Genomic DNA, 20,591 nt, shown 5'->3' with positions numbered 1-20,591 from the left:
TGTGAAATTACAAATTTCAATGTTTGGGTTTCAGGCATATGATGTTTCAATAACCATCCCTTTACCAGTGTCCACTCCAAATTAATGCAAAGCTATTCTTTTATGTTCATGCTACTTCTTCTCTAAGGATAATTAAATGTATAATTAGGAAAGGTAGAAGCACTGCATTGTAGCACTGTCCTCCTGTTGTTCATCGATTTGCCTGAGTGGGCCCAGTAATGTCTCCATTGTGAGACTTGTTGTTACTGTGTTTGGGATATCGAATACGTCACTGGTAGCTTGCCACTTTTTGCCGTGTGGGTGAGATACTCTTGGAAGCTTTCTGGGCTCTCCGAGAGGGGCAGAGGAATTGAACTCTGGTCAGCTGGGTCGGTCGCTTGCAAGGCGAATGCCCTAACCGCTGTGCTATCACTGCAACCCAGGAAAGGTAAAAATCAGCAAAAAATTTAGAAGCCAATTTTTAAATGGTGTTTTCCTAAAAGAACTTAATTCTATGAAATAAAAAATGCCAGCCTGACAAAAGGTAGAAAAATGGCTTATACATTTATCAATTGCATATATAAAGCAATACAATATGCAATATTCATAATTATTTAAGTACATTTAAAAATTACAGTTAATTTGTTGTCTGAGTATGTACTCCATATTGTTCTGGAGTAAAATTAACTCTCTTAATTGAAAGTTTAGAGACACATTCTCTGATAATTTAATATTGGAAAACATCTAAAGAACCAGAATAACTCATATCTTTAAAAAGAAAAAAAACACATTTTATATTTTATTATAATATGATAGCTTGGGCTTAGTACTTATTTTCCCCTCAGGATTATATATGTGAATATATTAAATATTGCCCTAATACAATACTTCTTAAATTGTGGAAAACTTATTCTTAGAATAATAATACACATACAAAAAAGAAACACAAGTGATTTGGTTTTCACTCCAGGTGATTTAATTTTATTTCAGCAGAAATTATAGAGAAGATATTAGAACTGTGATAAATACCATAAGAGTAAAGAATCTTACCAACGGCAGGTTACAAAAAAAAAACAGCAATAAAGGGAAGTGCCATTTAATGAAAAACAAAGCCATATTGTTTTATCTTCTCATTCCATTCAGAACAAAGTAGTTTCAAACTAATTAAGAGAAACATTATATAGAGTAATACAAGAAATATCCCATTGTGATAGACATGAGGTTTCTGAACATTACATTTATAGCAAGTTCACAAAATATTATCAAAATCCCTGAAGTCTTATTTCAGGCAATCAATATTTCTCAGTGCTGGGGTGTGGATTGCATGTGGGTAGAGATGTTTTACTCTGCGTCACTGTAGCATCTATTCCTTTTAATTTGCTCTTCCACAGTGAGTTGCGCGGACTGAACCTCCATGCTGAGAAATGGAGGTTGCTCAGCTGCATATTCACTGCTCAGGGCATCAAAAGTTGTGTAGCCATTAATGTGACTTGTTTCTACTGCATCACTGTGCCAGTATTTCATGTCTTTTCCAAATTTGTTTAAATATAAACAGGGCATGGTTTTTGTTTGACATACAGAATCTGTTAAATCGTGGTCAGAAATGTTCTCACTCTTCTTGGAAAAAGCAGTGATTTTCACTGTGTTAGAAAAGAAAAAGTGTAAATTTTTGTTACTTGAGTCGCTGCCTTTCACGTTTAAGACACTTGTATCATGACAGGGCATTGACGTTTTCTCCTTTACTATTAATGCACTCCTGAGGCCAGATTTGGGAGCAGACTGCACAGAACTGCCCGCAGTACCTCTGTCGCCAGTCTGTCTCTCCAGAGCCACAGCTAGGATATTTCTTGAATACGTCTTTTCAGATTCAAATATACCAAGTAACTCTGAGATCCTAGAAGCATTTTCTAACTTTTCAATTTGGTATTCACTTGCAGTGCAGTTTGTTTCACTTGACAGTGGTAATAGATTAGAAAATTCTGAAATAGATGTCTTCTGCCTGCAATTATTCAGATATGAGACTGCTACATAATTGTTATTATTATTCTTATTCAAATTCTCTTTTTGATTTTCAGACACTAACTCATTTTCAGTGTTAGTAACCTGTAAAACTTCTGCATCATCAGGTTCATTAGGTTTTTCATTTTTCTCCTTCTCAGCACTCTGAACAACCACATTATTGTTGTCATTAAGATCCATTTCACTTTTCCTTTTATTCTTTGTATCGTCAGCCTCATTCAGTTTATCTTGCACATTCATATTCCTTTCTTTATTCTCATCATTTCTTGCTTCATACATCTCTACTTCTTTGATTCCTCTAACCTCCTCTTTCTGACACAGATTGATGGACTGCCGATATGGCTGCAGGAAAGAGATATTGGCTTGTTCTTGTTCTTTGTTTTCCAGAGTTTTGAGTGATTCATTTTTAAATTCAGCAGGGGTATGAGTTGTTATTCCAGGTGGCCACTTAGGCTTGCACATTTTGAGCTCTTCTTCAATGGGAAAGGTTTTCTTAGGCATCTCTCTGGATGGGGGCCAAGTGATTTTTAATTTTCCCCTTTCTGTGAATTTTCTCAGGTCATCCCTGTGTCCTTCACTGTTGCCACCATCAGAATGTTTATTAAGGTCTCTAAGCATGGGAGCATTTTCTGCACTGTTTTTATACACACTTGGGTCTTCTCTGGGAATGAAGTCCACTGAAGTGCTTTGATTTTTACAATTCCAGAGATCCTTATGCTGCCTGTGTCCAAAACCTTCATCATAATTTCCTTTAGATTTGAAAAGTTGTTTAAAATGAGGCTTACAATATATTTGTCCATGAAGTGATGCATAATTTCCCAAACTGTCAAGGAGAAAACAAATTAACTTTTGAGATACACACAGAACATTAAAAGGGAATTAATGTATACTAATTCTGTAAGTTAACTTACTGGCAACAAGAATATGTTTATTAATTTAAAATTCTTTTTAGATAAGAGTTTCTATGTATGTACTACCTGTACACTACCTGATGTTTGTGTTGGTGTATTTAAAGTCACAGTCACAGTCCTCCCGTTGTTCATCGATTTGCTCGAGCGGGCCCAGTAACATCTCCATCATGAGACTTGTTACTGTGTTTGGCATATCGAGTACGTCACACGTAGCTTGCCAGGCTCTGCTGTGCGGGGGAGATACTCTCGGTAGCTTGCCAGGCTCTCCGAGAGGGGTGGAGGAATCGAACTCGAGTCGGCTATGTTGGCTGTGTGCAAGGCAAACACCCTACCGCTGTGCTATCGCTCCAGCCCGTGTATTTAAATAATTATGATAGTTTAAATATTATGCATGCATATTTGGATATCATAGGGGTCATAGTGTACTGAGAATGTAAAGATGATAAAAAGTGACAGGACTGATTCTTTGCTAACTCAATGATTTTTGTGAAGGGTTGTGATTTTTAAATAAAATCATCATCAATAAAAATCGTCAACAATTTGAGCTTCCTTGATTAGTGGACTTTGAATAAATTCAAAAGCTTTTTTATGCAATTGGTTATTTGGCCTTGTTAGGGAGATCAACAATTAGAGTGCCTGTTAAAATTGAAATCAAATTTTAAAATATGGAGCAGCATCATTTTTATAAAATATCTGAATTTCCACATATAAAAAGTATATTGACCTGATAGTAAAATTTTAAATCCAACTATTATCACTTATGGAAAAGCTAAGTGATAAAGTATCTCTATCAAACTTTTAAATACAAGGAGGTAAGAACAAACCAACAACTAAAAGACTAGCATGATAGACATATCCGTGGAAGTAACAGCAAAGGAAGCAAGGTAGGAGTCTGACAGACCCCAAACAGTGGCCACAAAACATCCAGTCAGCATTTCCTGGAAAGTATCACAGGCCAATCAGAAAGTGACAGCTAAAACATGGAGGGAGTTTGAACTTTCCAATATCCAATGAGATTAAGGCCTGGAGAAAAGATATACTAAAGAGACTAGAGAAGCCAAACTTTTAAAACTCACTGAGGATTTAGAACAGAGTTAACACTGTAAGAGAAATACGGTAGTGCAAAAACTTGAATAGGATAATAATAACGAAAATAAAAGAACACAGGCAATGAATATAGGGGAGAGGAGAGAAGGCAGAAAGTCCCAGAAATAATTATTTTTTGAAACTGTGTGAAAGCAAGATGAGGTAGTAGCTCTGTGACGTTAGGAGAGCTATTTTGAATTTTGTGTCCTTCTTAGATGTGGAAAAAAGTAATTATACATAAAAATGGGGGCTAGAGTGATAGCACAGTGGGTAGGGCATTTGCCTTACACACAGCCAACCCGGGTTTGATCCCCAGCATCCCATATGGTCCCCAGAGCACTGCCAGGAGTAATTCCTAAATGCAGAGCCAGGAGTAACTCCTGTGCATTGCCAGGTGTGACCCAAATATCAAAAACAAAATAAAATAATCATCTATTATGGCCAAGTTAATTAGAAAAATATAATAATAGAAAAATGTAAAGGGTACTATACTATCACTACAGACACGCATAGCATGAAGACATGCTATCAAAACATAAAAAGTTTAAGGTACGTTTTTAAATGACTAAAGAACCATAAAATACAGAAAGCACAGATGAAACTCTAACTATAAAAATTTATGAGCAAGGTGTCAAAAATCAGAAAAAGTTGAAATATAGGGAAAAACATCTTCAATAAAACATAAAATAAATTCAAGTTCAAAGAAACCCAATAGAAATTATTTTTAAGAGGAGAACTTAGGGAACAAAAAAGATAAAACTTTACTGTAAAAATGAAAAACAGAAAAAGATATGAAAGAAATATAAATATTAGCAATAAGCATAAAATATGTGTAGTATGAGTTCCTGAAGAAAATAAAGCAATAAAACAGATTCTGTACCGGGAAGTTATAGTTGAAATTCCATTATAACAAAATTTGAAAGAGCATGCTACATAACAGACACTATGAATGGAATGATCAATGCAAAGAGCTTGCTATTCTGGTAGCTGCATAGTGGTAGTTTGGAGTGGTGTGGTAACACTATTTTAGAAGAGGGATAAAATTGTATATTTAAATGTATATAATCTTGTAAACCAATAATAGTACAGTCCTAACTTTCAGAACATTTCATTGTGTTGAGTCTGGAAAGCAGGGGAGTTGCTTTAGAGAGCACATAAGAAGGACACTTAACTCATATAAGAGAATCAGAACTGACACTCAGTTGAGGTCTGAAAAATGAGTACTAGCTTAAAAGAGAATTAGGGGAGGAGCATGGGAGACCCCTGAAAGGAATATAAATATAAATTTGGGACCAGGAGGTAAATGCGAAAGAGAAAAAGAATAGTGATTTTAAGAAAATGAAAGAAATTCAGTCCATGAAAAGTGACACCCAACAAGAAAAGGGAGCAGGTAAAGGAAGGGATAGGGATAAGATCCTGTCTTTAACATTTATATTAAGATATTTGTTTTTTAATAGAGGAAGCTGATCCTAGGAAAGTGACCTCAAAGTTACATTTTAGAAAATGCCTCCTTACTACATTAAGGAGTATGGTGTTAAGGTAAAATGTATAGCTGGTAGCAGTGAGAGATTTCAGGGAGAAAGGGATACTAGAGGGAGGGAGACAAACCAGCTAGAAAGGTTATTGCGTTGGAACAGTAAGAGAAGATTCTTTCTTGGACAATACCATGGCTATGAGGACTCAGAAAAGTACAGAGTTTGCGAGATATTTATGGGACACAAATTATATTACTTGATGATTTGGTATAGGGAATAAAGAGGTAGAAGGAGTAACTTATCATTGAGCTATATTAAAGTCATTTGCTGTAGCATACAGGCCATTTAGTCACATGAGATTTAGAGAAATGATAAAGGCACATTGAATTTGTTGTACTTATGAGGAATCAAATTAGAGATTTAGCATATCCTCTCTGATACACAGAGAAGAGTGCTGGGCTAGCTGTGCTCATTACAACATGAGTAATGGTTAAAGTGAGGCTAGAAGACGTGGTAAACTAGAAATAATACAAATAGACGAACACGTATGAAAAGCAGAATTTACCACATGCATGATAGTTAAAGTAAAGATAGAAGATGTGGTAAACTAGAAAGAATACAAAATAGTCAGAAGAGCACATGTCAAAAGCAGAATTAAAAACAGCTCATATATTTTGGTAATGAACAGAATTATCTACAAAGGAGTCTGAGAAGGAACAGCCAGGAGGTAGTAGGAAATCAATTATACTCTACTGTCATGGAAATTACAGGAAAATAAGGTTACAATGAGAGACTTATTGACATTTAATTTTGTCATAGAAGGTTAAGGAAGAAATAGTTCTGAGAAATGCACCTGAATGTATTTATTGTACTTAGCAAAACAATTACAATTTACCATCTCAGACTACAGCCACACAAATGTCACATTTGTTTAAGTGTCTTTCTTTAAGCTTTTGACAAGGAGTGCATATGAACTGTGTTGACAGAGTGCTTCTACTACACCAGAAAATAAATAACAGTTATCTGAAACTACATGGGTTTTATTTTAAATTCTTATAAAAAATCTTAGATAATACAGCATAATTATGCAAAGGTAAAATCCAGCCCCAATGTGAATATGAAGGTCTACTAGAATACAGTTGGCCCCATTAGCAATCAGCCACATTGCTCTGTACAATTACTATTGCTACTTCTGCACTCCAATGGCAAGTTCAGTAGTGACAGAAAGAATAAGGATGTGATGCAAAGTTGAAATTATTTCCTATCTTACACAATACAGAAAAATGTTTGATGATTCCTGAGTCTAGACTTTATGATAAAATAATAACTTGGAAATTATTATTTGCACAATAATTTTATTGTTCTTTTCATATGCTCTAAGTTTAGACAAGAAGGATCCCCCTTTTTTAGGAAAGCCTAATTTAAAAAAGAAACAAGTTATAGTCATCTTGAGCACAACAGAACAAAACATGATTACCATCTTCTTTGGTGAAAAACTATTTATATGAAACGACATGTATTTTATTTTAAATTCTTTAAAAAAATTTAGACAATACAGCATAATTATGCAAAGGTAAAATCTAGCCACAACATGTATATGAAGCTCTACTAAAAAATAGCTTTTTTAAAAAAGAATTTAAAATAAAATCCATGTAGTTTAGATAAATGTTATTTAACTATTAGTGACAAAATCTAAACAAATCTTCAACACAATATTATACATGGGGCCTCTTTGACTATTTGTACCACAGACTGAAGAATATCTTACCTCAGCTTACTGCTGCAATGTCGGCATCGGAAGCAGGATTTATGAAAACTCTGCTTGTCTGCGACTAAACACTCCATTGGATAAACTATCTTTCGACAAAGTATACATGTTTCCTTTTCTTGGAGAAGCAGTTTCTAAAAATAAAAATTTATAAAAGCTTGTGTCATTTTTTTTCTAAAACTAAAACTTCATAAAAGCTCATATCATAGTGTTTTTATCATATTAAAAAACACACCCAAGCACAAAAATTTGTAAGTCTACAACTGTACCTCATGGTGTCTCACTAAAAAAAATTTAAAAGCAAGCAAACAAACAAACAAACAAACAAAAAACACACAACAAATCAAAGCAACAGTAGAATATTAATTGGCTATGGAGTTAAATTAGAGAGTTCTAAAACTACTGTCCTTGTCTTGTTTCTCTGTACATGGTATCCTGCCATCGGATTTGAGGTTGTTGAATAATTAAATTTATCTCAGGGTCTCTACTATACATTGTACAGGTTGAGTTTTGGGGGAGTTTGTACGGTTGTTCTGTCTTTGTTTTGGGATTATGTCCCTTGAATCTCAGGACTGGACTGGCTCTGCACTCTGCTATCACTGCAGAACAAGAAGTGGTGCCAGGAATCAAACCCAGGTCAGCTTTATGCAAAGCAAGCACCTTGCCCGCTATGCTATCACTCAGTACTACTCACTCCTGCAGGTAGACTTTGTTATGTAAGGGAATATGTACAAATATGTTTCTTAATTTGAATTTATTGAAAATAATACAGATGGCAAACTCTACCATGGGGTAGTTCTGAGAACTTCTTCTAGAACTTCCATTCACACACACACACACACATACACACACACACACACACACACACACACACACACAGCTTTACACCTAATTGGTTCATTTTTTAAAAAGCATTTGGAGAAAATTTTGTAAAACCAACTTTTTTTTTTTGGCCACATCCAGCAGCACTCAGGGCTCATTCCTAGCCCTGTGCTCATTCCTGGCCGGGTCAGGGGAACATATGGGTGGTAGGGTAGAATCTGGGTCAGTTGTGTACAAGGCAAGTGTCCTACACCAAAATATATGTGTTTTTAAAATAGAAGATACTCTATTTGTTCAAAGTATGTTTTTGATTACTTAGTATGACACTATGACACCAATTCTTAATGTTAATACCAGATAAATATGTTCAAGTCTTTTTTCCTCAATCTAAATTGCTTTAGATTTGGGGACCTATTGAATTTGCATGCTTTTCTTTCCCATTTCTTCCCTTGATCTAAAGTAGTTTTTTTGTTTGTTTGTTTGTTTTTGCTGCTGTCCTAAGGAGCTATACCACAAAAAATTACTGTCACTTAACAGATAGTATGCCTGGGTCATGCAGTAACTTCAGAAAACTCACAGACCTGCAAAAATTTCTGTAGATTTCCATTAACTTGACTTCTGGCAGTGGAAAACCACCAGTAGTAGCTGCTGTCATTTGTTTCTTTCATGTGAGTGTGAGATCCTATGGATCACAGTCACTACATTGCTAGCCAGGGTTGGCCTATTTTCTAGAATGACACAGAACTTCCCCCCACCAATATTGTTTTGATCCCCACAACAATCTCCTGAGAATAAATAAGAGCAAATAGGGTCAGAATTACTTACAAAAATAAATATATAATTTAGTGCTTTGATACCCAACATGGGCAACTGAGAGCTCTTATTGGTTTATTTGATTCTAGTTAAAGGACATATTTCTATATTTAGCAATACTTTCTTCATATTTTCTATCTATTTTTAGCAACTTTAACAGAAACTGAGCATCTTGAGGTTAACTAGACAGTTTTGCTTAATTATAACAGGAGCAAGAATATTAAAAAGTCATATTAACCTGATAAACTAGACACATATGTTACAAATGTGATAGAGATATATTTATTGTTTTTTTACATTTGTTTGTATTTCTTTCAATCTGTCAAATGAATGAACTAGTGGTACACATTATGTCAACTCTTTTTATTGTGAAGCCTCATTAATTGTAAAAGGCAAGGAGATATAAAGAAACAAAGCACTTTAATGTTAAAAAATATATTTTTATGTGTTTTTTTCATCCAGATAGTGCCTCCATTTAAATATTTTTTTAAAAAAATTAACTGCAGGCACTGAAGTTTACAATACTGTTACTTTAGGGTTTCAAGCATAACACATTCCAGCATAGCACTCTCAACCACAGTGTCCACTTTCTTCCACCATTGAGCCAGTGCCCACCTCCCTCCTAATCCCACCCATCCTTTCTTTGCAGTAAGCTTCCAACTAAGAGCCAGTTTCAGTTTCTTTTGCCTTTGGGCATTTGTTATTTCCCTACTGTGCTTCAAGTTTTAAATATACTTCCAAAATAAACAAAACTGGAGCCGGACAGATGGTAAAGCTGATGGGGTGCATGCCTTGTATGAGACCACTGGCCACTGTCCTCCCATTGCTCATCTATTTGCTTGAGCAGGACCAGTAACGTCTCCATTGTGAGACTTGTTGTTACTGTGTTTGGCATATCTAGTACGTCACGGGTAGCTTGCCAGGCTTTGGTGTGCAGGCGAGATACTCTCAATAGCTTACCGGGCTGGGTTCAATTCCTGCAACTTATATAGTTCTCAGAGACCACAAGGAGTGAGAGCACCACAAGGTATGGTTCCCAAATCCCAAAATCAATATATATATGTGTATATATATAATCAAAATGATTATTAATCATGTAATATGTAAATAAGACCAATGGTTCTATCATTTGATATTTATTTTAAGAAAGGCAAAAATGATCTGTTATAGAAAAAAAGTCACATTAGATAAAACATACTCCATCTTACTTAATAGTAATAATTACATATTTAAATAGTCAATTTAATTCCTGTATTTTTATCAGTGATATCAATCAATGAAAGTCCTTACAGGACATAAGAAGAATATAACTTTTTTTAATTATTATCAGTCTGTACTGAATTAAAAAGCAAACACCATTACACCATTTAAGCCTAGCAATTACAAATATGTCAATAGTAGGTAAAAGGATGTTGTATAAAACAAGTGAATGCAATAAAACTTTTAATAAAAAACAGCAATGTTTTCTGACTGTATAATTCTCAATATTATAAATTTATGTAAGGTCATTCATATTATTATAAGAAAAATTATTTTACCTGTGATGCACTGTCTTATTTACCTTAACAAAAACAAGTCCTACTGATCTATGGGAAAGTGTTTGTTATTCTCACACAGTGCCAGTGATTCATTTCAGACGCTTTTGTAAAGAGAAGTTAGTAAAAGTGAGCATCTTAAAGAGAAAGAGACCAGCATTTAAGGAGAGTTGTTAGTTTTAAGTTATAGCTTTTGGTTACTTGCACACAATCTTTCAACTGCAAATCACCTTAGTTATGGAATGCATGCCTTTAAATGGGTTAAACTGCCTTCACACTTTGTAACCTCATTAATTTACCATGTCTGAATGCAGATTCTTCTTGAAAGGTGGTTCTCCTCTCAGCTGCCAGAGCATCTGAGGCTGCATATCCCTGGTTTTTAAAAACTCTTTCACTTTCTTGCCACGTCTCTTGAAAATTTCTCCGGAGTACCTTAGGCGAATCAGATATATCTAAAATGTGGCCAGCAATGACATCTTCATAGGTTGGTGGGGCATGCTTGAAGTCAAAGCTAGGTTTGCTAGCTTCTGAGCTATGTGAAGAGACTGTTATCTTTGACCCAACAACTTGACTGTCAAATCCGTCCACACTTGAGAACTGTTCCCTCAGAGATGCTGTTTCTGACTGTTCCATGGGCTGCATAACAGGAATCTTTTCTTGTGACTCTCTATCATGATCAAAAGAGAAGCCTGTGAAACTAGTATTTTCTAAAGATGATAAGCCAAATTCCTCCTTACAAAATGTACGGCTTTCTTCTTTTATATTATGGTTTGCTTCTCCATTTGTAAAAACTCTTTTATTGGAGCTTGCTTCAAAAATTGGACCATCCTTAAATTCCTTGAACCATCTATTTATCTCATTCTTATGCTCATTCATAAGGTCTTCAGCCATTTGAGCAGCACGATTGGTTGTTTCATATCTCCCAGTGTGCTCTGACATGTGAGGTCCTTCCACTTTGCGGATGATCTCGACTGCATCAAAACTCTCAGTATCTGGCACAATATGATTAGCGACATTTACTCCATCCTTATGAACATACGTTGCTCTCTTCTCCACTTTCCGAACTTTCTCTTGAGCTTCCATGGATTCTCGGAAGGAACTGCTATCAACATGATTTACACTTATAGGTATTGTAATTGTAGGTGGAGAGTCCCTCCCACGAGATTCTATCTTAATTTGACGGCGAAGTGTTGCAGGAGATGTGATGATCTCAGACTTTGTCTCCACAATTGGAACTGGAGTTACTGATGGACTTGGAATGCTACCCCTGGATAACTTTGCAGTGGTGTCTTTGAGTTTTATAAGTTGCTCTGAGCGACTCCTGGGTGGAGAAGGGGAAGTATTTGCTCTGTGAATCCTAGATGTTTCTGTCATGGGTTTTCTTGGTGAGGATTCAGCAAAACTGTCTTTTTTAGGGGACTGAGAAATACTATCCTTACTAGTGGTATCTGTTCGTCGGGCTGTAGACTCAATGGTTATAAAAGTTGGTGATGGTGGACGTGTTTTTAAAGTGGGAGGAGAAATCTTTCTCTCTTCTAGTTTAATTTCCTGATGGGTTTTCACAAGATTTTGAGCAGTTGCTTCATGATGAGTTGCTTGCTGGTGGTGCTCTGTTTTTTCAATGGTTGTATTTTCCTTCTTTTTAGTGTTTTTGTTATAGCTGCCATCAACATTAGCGATTTTAGATGCTGTTTCATTAATGTTACTAGTTTTATTTCTCTGTTTTCCTACTTTGGAGGATTTCATAGCTGTTTGAATTATATTTTCACAGGACAGAAGCATCTCCTCTGCTTGAGTTTTAATATATGTTATTTCTTCTTTAATTTTTTCTGCATTATTCTCCATAGCAATGCGATGCCCATGTTCTCTCTTTTCTTCACTTAATAGCCATGCTGGAATAATATTTAAAAGTGTCTGAAATGTTTTAAGACCATTTTTATTTGGCTCTGTTTCAAATTGCTTTACCCTAGACAAAATGTGTTGTAGTTCTTCACGTTTTCTCATGAATTCCAATATATTTACAGCACATTTTCCGTCATCCTGCTGAGATTCCTTCACAGAGGAAAACAAAGATTTGTTCTGTGTAATCTCTTGTTTTGACTCTTTAGTATTAGAAAAAACTTGTTTCTGTTGTACACCCTTGACTCCAAGACATTTTTCTTTCTGCAGATTATTATATGGCTGGAGCAATTTTTTATGTTCAGCTTGAGTTTTGGAGGTCTGTATTTGTGTTTGCCGAAAATCCTGAGCCTGTGAATCATGATGTGTATCAGCAGCCTTGTGTTTGACTACTTTCTCTGCTGTTTGGTTCAAATTTTCTTGTTTTCTTTCAACCATTAGTCTCTCTTGTCTGGGATCAATCATTGGTGTCCCCTGAACTATTCCTTCACTTTCTGAATGTTTCTCACCCTCAGATTCTCTAAGTTCTTTTTGCGGTTCATGATCTATATTGAACTTACTTTCATGGCCTTTCCCTGTAGAATCCATGGGTAGTGTTATTGTCACTCTTTTCTCCTTCTTAGGTAAATCACAATGTTTTTTATCTACAGGTTGTTTATTATGACATTCAGTGCTTATCTCAGTTCTCTTATTTTCCTGGTACTGTTCTTTGGCCTGAATATCAAGTTCAGATTGCTTTTTATGGCTTTCAAAGCTTCGCACCATTTCATTTAATTTAAGATCTAGGCTTGGAAGCTTGATAGTTTTAACTTTGAAATTTGGGAAAACTGGCTTGATTTGGAGCAAGTTCAGCTGATCCAGTCCCTTCTGCTGTATTTGTTGTGCACTATATTCTTGGTCATTCTGTTTAATTTCACAAGCTGTTGTAAACTGTTTAATGTCCTTTGTGCTCTGTGAAACGTCTTTTTCCATGGTATCTTTGTCTTCCAAGACTGTAAGTACTTGTTGGAGCTTCTTGGCAGCAATAGTCACCTCTGGTGTGGTGGAGACCTGGTTGTCAGTACACATTTCTACTAACTGAGAATTTCTTTGAGGTTCTAGGTTGGCTTGATCCCCAGGGACCTCTGAGTCCATTCTAGTTTGGGCAACCTCATCTGTGTTCTGTAACGACACTTCCTTTCCCAATTCTGATTTATTTTGACTTGGGTTTTCTGTTTTAACTATGCTATAACAAGAGTTACCCTGTGTTTGTTTTTCAAGTGCTTCTTTTTGTTGTCTATATTTTTCTTCAGCAATCATCAAAGGTGTCTTAAATTTTCTCATGTAAGGTTTTGGACTTTGTTGACCTAAAACTGCTGGAAATGAATGCGATTTTACAAGAGGTGCTCCCTGTTTGCCATTGGGTGGTGGAATTTCTGGAGCTTTCTGTAGAAGAGATCTTGCTGAGGGCATAGATAATTGTCTTTCATTTAGCGTTTTTCTAGCTGGGCTATGCTTCAACTCTGGATATTCACCGGCTGTCACCATTTTCCCTCCTTTCTGGTCACCTTCCACATCTGGCAACAAAGGTTTCAATTCCATTTTTGAGGAGCTATCATTTTTCTTATCTTCTGGAAGCTTAAAAAATTTGGGTTTGGGCAATGTCGGTGGTGGTACACGTTTCTGTGATTTTTCCATCAGGGTGTTAGACTGAGAAAGAGTTTGCAGAGAGCTTAAACTACCTTCTTGGAAACATTGTCTGACTGCTTCACTGTGCTTTTCTTGAAGAGAGGAGGACAGATGGGCTGGTTTCAGAGACTGAGTAGGAGGAGGAAAGGGTGCTTGATACATTGAGACACATTCTCTTTCTGATTTCTGATCCTCTGCTGGTGGGGGAAGAAGGAGTCCTGGGAAACTTTCAAACTCAGCCTTTATTTTTTCTGTGGAGAGTGAAGGAGGAAACATATTTTTTTCAGGCAACATCATTAAAGGTGGTGGAGGAGGAAGAGGAAATTCAATTTCAGATGATGCATTTGAAGGTGGAAGAGGAGGTGGAGATGGAGGTGGGAGAGGGCACTCACTTTCCTTTACATTACTTTCAGGGTTAAGGCTGATTGAATTCAAGGACATTTCCATTGCCATTTTTAAGTCTCTGGAAGTATTTGTCTTCATTAGAAAGTCCTGGTTACTCAGATGAACATCTGTCTTCTGCTTTGTGTCAGTTGTCTTCAATTTATCATGGTCTTTTTGGGAGACTTGCAATTCTGTTACATTTGATATGTCTTGATCTGTAGGGAAATTCTGCAACACTGGTTGAAGGTTTACATTGTTTCTTTTCACATTTTGATTAGAATACTGCACTTCTTGCTTTAACAAAGTTTGCTTATGAAAGTCCCCTGTGATTTCACAAGCTTCCCCAACTATCTTGTTGGCTGCAATCTGGGTAGGATAGGACTGGAAGCCCTGTGTATCTGTTGGTATTTTAATATTTTTGATATTAGAATTCCTCATAGGGAATGGCTCAGTCTTTTGATACTCATTTCTCAGTTGGCAGGTTTCCGTTTGTTGGGTTCCTACTGATTTTTTACTTGCTAGGCTAGAGTCAAAGACGTTGTTCATTTGCTTCCTAGCTGTCTCTGATTCCTTGGTTTTTAGATTTTCCTTATTAGAAAGAGTTGAAGCCAATTGTCTGCTCATATGCTCATTTCTAAGATGCTGCCCTCTTGTGGTCTCGGTCCAGAAACCTGATCTATCCTCTGATTCCAACATATTTTTAATAGCTTCGTGATGCGTGGTTGAATTAGATAGTCTTCTAAGACTTTTCTCAAGAGCATCATTGTTTTGTTCACGGTCTATGACAATCTTTACGGTGCCCTTGGGGGCTTTTGGAAGATTAACCCCAGTTCTTCCTTCTATTAAATTCTCATGGCAAGATTTTCCTGTATTTTGATTCTGAGTATCTGTTTTCCCTTGCCACCACTTGGTTGCTGGCTCAAATGGTCCTGGCCTCGGCTGAAGAATACTTTGTTTGTATCCCTGGGTATCCATTTGAAGATGCTCTGGCTTCTGCTCTCCTGAGTATCCGACTTGCACATTTTCTATGATTCCACTTTGTTTATCTACCTCTCTGAAAGCTCTTTCTGCCTCTTTCAGATTCCTTAATGATGTTTCAAGGTCTTTTAGGAGAAGCTCCTTCTTCAGGATTTCTGTTCTTGTCTTTGCTGTCTTTTCAAGGCATTCAATAGCTTGCTCAATATCAACAGGGATGGCTTGGGGCTGCTTAGATTCTTTACATCGGTTTCCTGATTCATCAAGTGATTTGAGTATGTCCAGTGTGCCACCTTTTACACTGTCTCGAGTTTTAGCCACGCTTTTCTGATTTACAGCCTGGTTGAGGGAATTTAAGGTTAATTTTAAATCACCTTTTGCAATCTCTTCTTTGGGTGCATTATAAGATATACTCTGAGGCTTTGTCATAAAAACCTTAACTGTATTATGCACATCTCCTGGGATGATGTCAGTTTCATTAACTGTACGTTCAACCTGAGACTGCCTTTTCTTTAGTAACAGTTTTGTGCCCTGTACATCACCACCAATTATTTCTTCTTTTTCTTGCTCCCTAGCTGTTAGTGTTTCATTTGACCCTGTCTGGAGTTGTTTAAGATATTCTAAAGCTCCAGTTTCTATGCATGTTGTGAAAAAGCGAACATTTCCCCTCTCTGAGGCATCAATTTTCGCCCTTTCAGAAATTGCATTGTTCGATGTGAAAGATAGCAAATTGTGAATGGTTCCTCTAACATCGCCCCCTTTTACTTTTTCACGCTCAATTGTGTCTCCAGCATTTTCATGCAGAAGACAATAGAGAGTCATTTTAATATCTCCTCGTTCATCTTCCTGAATTAAAATGCCTTTCTTTACAGATCTTTCTGCAGAGAACAGGTTTTTTATTGCTTGTTGTATATCACCCCTCACTATCTCTTCCTTTTCAGAATGATATTCTGTTGATCTGTTCAACAATTGAGTTTTGGTCAAATTAACATTTCCCTTCTCCTCCTCACTAACCAAGATCTCTCTTTTTGTGCAGTCTCTGTTGGAGAGGAGGTGCATTATTATATTTCTAAGATCAACTCTGATCATTTCTTCTTTCTGTATCTCAGGGGCTGCTTGATTCATGAGCTTGTATTTTGCCATCCGAACATCCCCAATTTCATCAGCTTCAATGATGATTCCAGGAGCCTCAATAAATTTCTGGGAATAGAGTTCTTTCAAGGTTTCTTTAATGCTTTTGCCAATAATTTCCACCTTTTCTACTCTATTTTCATGAAATTTGTGAAGTGGTGTTGTTTCAAAAAGCCATGTAGTTGTCTTGACATCAGAAGAAGGAAGTTTCTCCCTGGCAGTACCTGTGATGCTTTCATCTGCTTCCTTAATAGAATCTAAAGATTGAGTCTCAAAAAGCCATATTGCTTGCTTAACATCACCTTTATGCATATTTTCCTGGGTGACCATTTTGATATTTCCATTTTCTGCCCCTTCTCCTCTCAGTTCATCTAGAGTGTGGGTTTCAAATAGCCAAGTAGATATTCTAACATTGCCCTTTTGTATTTCATTGACACTTACTGTTCTTAGATATTTATTCTTATCACAGTTTTCAGACTCAAAGAATTGTTTACTTGTCTTCACATTCCCACCTTGAATATAGTCTACAGTGGGCATAATTGCATGAGATTCGTCTGAAATCTGATCCAGTGGCTGGGTTTCAAATCTGTATCTGACAGCACTAACATCTCCCTTCTGAATGTCTTCTTGTGTGACAGATTTAATAACATACACAGTCTCTGATTCATTAATTGAATCTAGTGGTTTTGTTTCAAAAAGCCACCTTGTCCCTCGTACATCTCCGTGAATTACCTCTTCCTTTTTAACTGTTGTCACTTCATGATAAAATCCTTCTCGGTCCTGAATTGCATACAGTGGTTGAGTTTCAAAGAGCATTCTGTAGCTTTTTACATCACCTTTTATTGCTTCTTCAGTGAGTGTTTTCTTGGTGCTGATATGGCCACTTTCTTCTTTAATTTCATCTAAAGAAAATGTTTCAAAAATAAAACACCCTTTTCTTACATCCCCACCTTGTATGTCTGTCACTGTCTTCACTAATTCATCATCTCCTTGGCTTTCTTTTATCCTGTCAATAGGTTGGTTTTCAAAAAGCCACCTACAATTTAAAACATTTCCTTTCTGAATATCATCAGTCTTTAGGGTTTTGATCTTTTCCAAAACTTCCTCTGAACTGGAACTTATGGCATCTAAGGGCTGATTTTCAAATTTGTACCTCATGCTGGAAACATCCCCAGCTTGAATATCTATTTCCATGGTCTTCATTTCCTTTCCTCCTTCTCCTTGTATTCTGTCCAAGTTTTCTGTCTCAAACACATGGCGTGCTGTATGAACATCTCCACCTTGAATCTCCTCCTGTTTCACAGTTTGCAATTTGACTATTGCTTCAGAGTCATCTTTTATGGTGTCGAGTGGCTGAGTTTCAAAGAGCCAAGTACATGTTTTGACATCTCCCTTATGAATTTCTTCATTGTCAGGCATTAAAGAAACCTTTTCATAAAGAGACTCCATGGGCTGGGTTTCAAAAAGCCATCTACAGGTTTTGACATCTCCTTTCACAATATCTGTAGTTTGTTTGGATTTACTTTCTACTTCTTCCACATTACTGGTATGTTTTATTGAATCGAGAGGCTGGGTTTCAAAAAGCCATTTAGCAGATTTCACATTTCCAGTCTGTATTTCTTGAGCAGATATTCCACGAATAATTTGGAATTTATGAATGCTTTCATCAAACTGGTCAATGGGCATTGTTTCAAAAAGCCACCTGCAGCTTTTAACATCACCTCTTAAGATTTCCTCTTGCTTGACCGTCTTTACTTCATGATATTTCCCGAGGTGATCTTGAATGGCATATAGTGGTTGGGTTTCAAAGAGTGATTTGTTTAACTCGACAGCACCTTTTGTGACTCCTTCTACCTCAATCTTGTGTGATGCATCATATTTAATTAAATTATTAGATTCAAAGATATGTGTGTAATTTCTTACATCACCTTTGTCAATTGCCTCAAGTTTTACTGTACGTATGCATTCTTTTTTATCTTGTCTAATATCTTCTAGAGGCTGGGTTTCAAAAATCCATTTTTGATGCCTAACATCTCCCTTTTCTTCTTCAGAGGCAGTGATTTTTTCAAGTTTTCCTACATCAGGGCTATCTTTTAAGACCTCAATTGGAAGTGTTTCAAATAGATGCTTAGTAGCTTGTACATCACCCCCTATTATCTCCTCCGATTGCACAGGCGCTGCAGCAGAAGTGTCTTTTAGAATGTCTAGTGGCTTTGTTTCAAACATCCAACACTTTCTGGAGACATCTGCACCTATAATTGCTTCCTTTTCAGTGATGGCCTCTTCTGAATCTTCTTTTATTTTCTCCAAAGGCTGGGTTTCAAATAACCACTTTGCTCTACTCACTCCACCTTTGACACTCTCTTCCATGGATATTCCTCGGACAACTTTAATTTCTGTGATATCCTTATTAATTGTATCCAGGGGCTGTGTTTCAAACATCCAGCGTGCTGTTCTCACATCTCCTCTTTCAATATCTTCTCTGTGAACAGTTTTAATTTCTAGCATTTGACCCAATCCATCTCTAATAACATATAAAGGTTGAGTTTCAAAACATTTTATACTTCTCTTAACATTTCCCTTAATTTCTTTGAGCTCAGATTTGAGTTGCAGTAGGTAAACCTCATCCACTGAATGAAGCGGTCCAAGTTGATCCAGCTGTTGAGTTTCAAACATATATCTGACTGTCTTGACATCCCCCCCAGTTATGTCCTTCACTGAAGTTACTTCTGATTCTTCTTGACTCTGATGCATTTTATTCATAGAGTCTAGTGGCTTTGTCTCAAACATCCACCGTGCTGTGCGAACATCTCCTTTGGCCAGCTCGGGAATTTTCTCAGCATTTTCTTTATTGCCATAAGAATGAAAACCCAGTGCATCTATTGGTTGAGTTTCAAACATCCATGTGGTATATTTCACATCCCCACCAGCAATGACCTCTTGATCAGTGATGCTCTTAGGGATGTTATCTTCATCCTGTGCATCATTATTGATAGAATCTAATGGCTGATTCTCAAAGATCCATCTCATGGACTGTACCTCCCCCTTCAAAATTTCATTCCACTCTAAGTGTTCTCTTTTTGAGTTCAAATTGTTTTGAGAACTGTCATTTGTATTTTCAAAAACATACCGAGCTTGCTGCACATCTGCTGTAAATGAATTCCCTGAGTTCACTTGGCTAGAAACAATATCAGAAACCTCACTGATATAATCTTTTTCTAGGTTTTTTCTTAGCTCAGGATGGATGTGTTTGTATAAACGGTTTAACTCATACAAATTTCTTTGCTTGGAATATAATTCTTTGGGGACTGGTGGCATTCTAGGAGGATTAGGAAATTCAGGGGACTGGGAAAAATCTGTCACATCTATTGAATTATGAGATATATCAGGTGGTGGAGGAGGAAATTCTTCTGTGTTTCCTAAGGAGGCAGCATTAATTTGTGCCAGAAATGAGGAAGAAGCACTGTGGTCACTATATCTTGTTGATACTTCCTTTCTCTGGCTTGTTGAAGTACAAGAAGTAGAAGAGGTACCCACCACTGATGATGGCTTTGAAGTATCTTCATATTCACTTTCAATCTTTAAGGGAGAAAAAAATATCCAAATCTCATAAAGATGATGTAATTGTGAAGACTTCCTAGTCTGTCTTTAATCTCTCCATTTCTATGAAATCTCTATTAGGAATGGTAATAAACTTCACTCAAAGACTTACATGGTAGCGATACCCAGTACATTTTATGATCATTTCTATAATTGACTTGCACTTTTAGAATCATATTTTCTATTCAGTATGTCAATAGCTCAGTATTTTAACATTTACAAATAATCCTGAAATTTTTCTTTATGTACTGTGCTAGAGATACAATAGGGTGTTAATACACTTTTTTTTTTGCTTTTTGGGTCACACCTGGTGATGCACAGGGGTTACTCCTGGTTCCCTGGTTCATGCACTCAGGAATTACTCCTGGCAGTGCTCAGGGGACCACATGGGATGCTGGGAATCAAACTCGGGTTGGCCGCGTGCAAGGCAAATGCCCTACCCGCTGTGTTATCACTCCAGCCCCGTGTTAATACACTTTTGAAGGTTGTTTTTTTTCTCTTGGAACTTTAAACAGAAAAGAATAAG

The 20,591-nt window shown here is 36.6% G+C and overlaps 1 protein-coding gene across 3 annotated transcripts in view; it reads right to left on the bottom strand.

Moving 5' to 3' along the window:
- XIRP2 (xin actin binding repeat containing 2) overlaps positions 1–20,591 on the bottom strand; it is a 96,433-nt gene that overhangs the window by 19,580 nt on the left and 56,262 nt on the right. Inside the window, exons 7-9 of one of the 3 annotated variants that reach the window (XM_056110306.1) lie at positions 10,708–20,044; positions 7,239–7,372; positions 2,695–2,821 (exon numbers count right to left, since the gene is read on the bottom strand). In XM_056110306.1, the coding sequence (XP_055966281.1) occupies positions 7,278–7,372; positions 10,708–20,044 (9,432 nt within the window). In that variant the 3' untranslated portion in view covers positions 2,695–2,821; positions 7,239–7,277. Of the gene's footprint in view, positions 1–938; positions 2,822–7,238; positions 7,373–10,707; positions 20,045–20,591 lie in introns of those variants that run through there. The other 2 variants (XM_056110308.1, XM_056110309.1) reach the window with 2 other exon arrangements.

The sequence above is a fragment of the Sorex fumeus genome, unplaced genomic scaffold, assembly GCF_029834395.1.
Source record: "Sorex fumeus unplaced genomic scaffold, SorFum_2.1 ptg000009l, whole genome shotgun sequence".
In the NCBI taxonomy this organism is placed as follows: domain Eukaryota; kingdom Metazoa; phylum Chordata; class Mammalia; order Eulipotyphla; family Soricidae; genus Sorex; species Sorex fumeus.
This window is presented reverse-complemented; position numbering and strand designations above follow the sequence as displayed.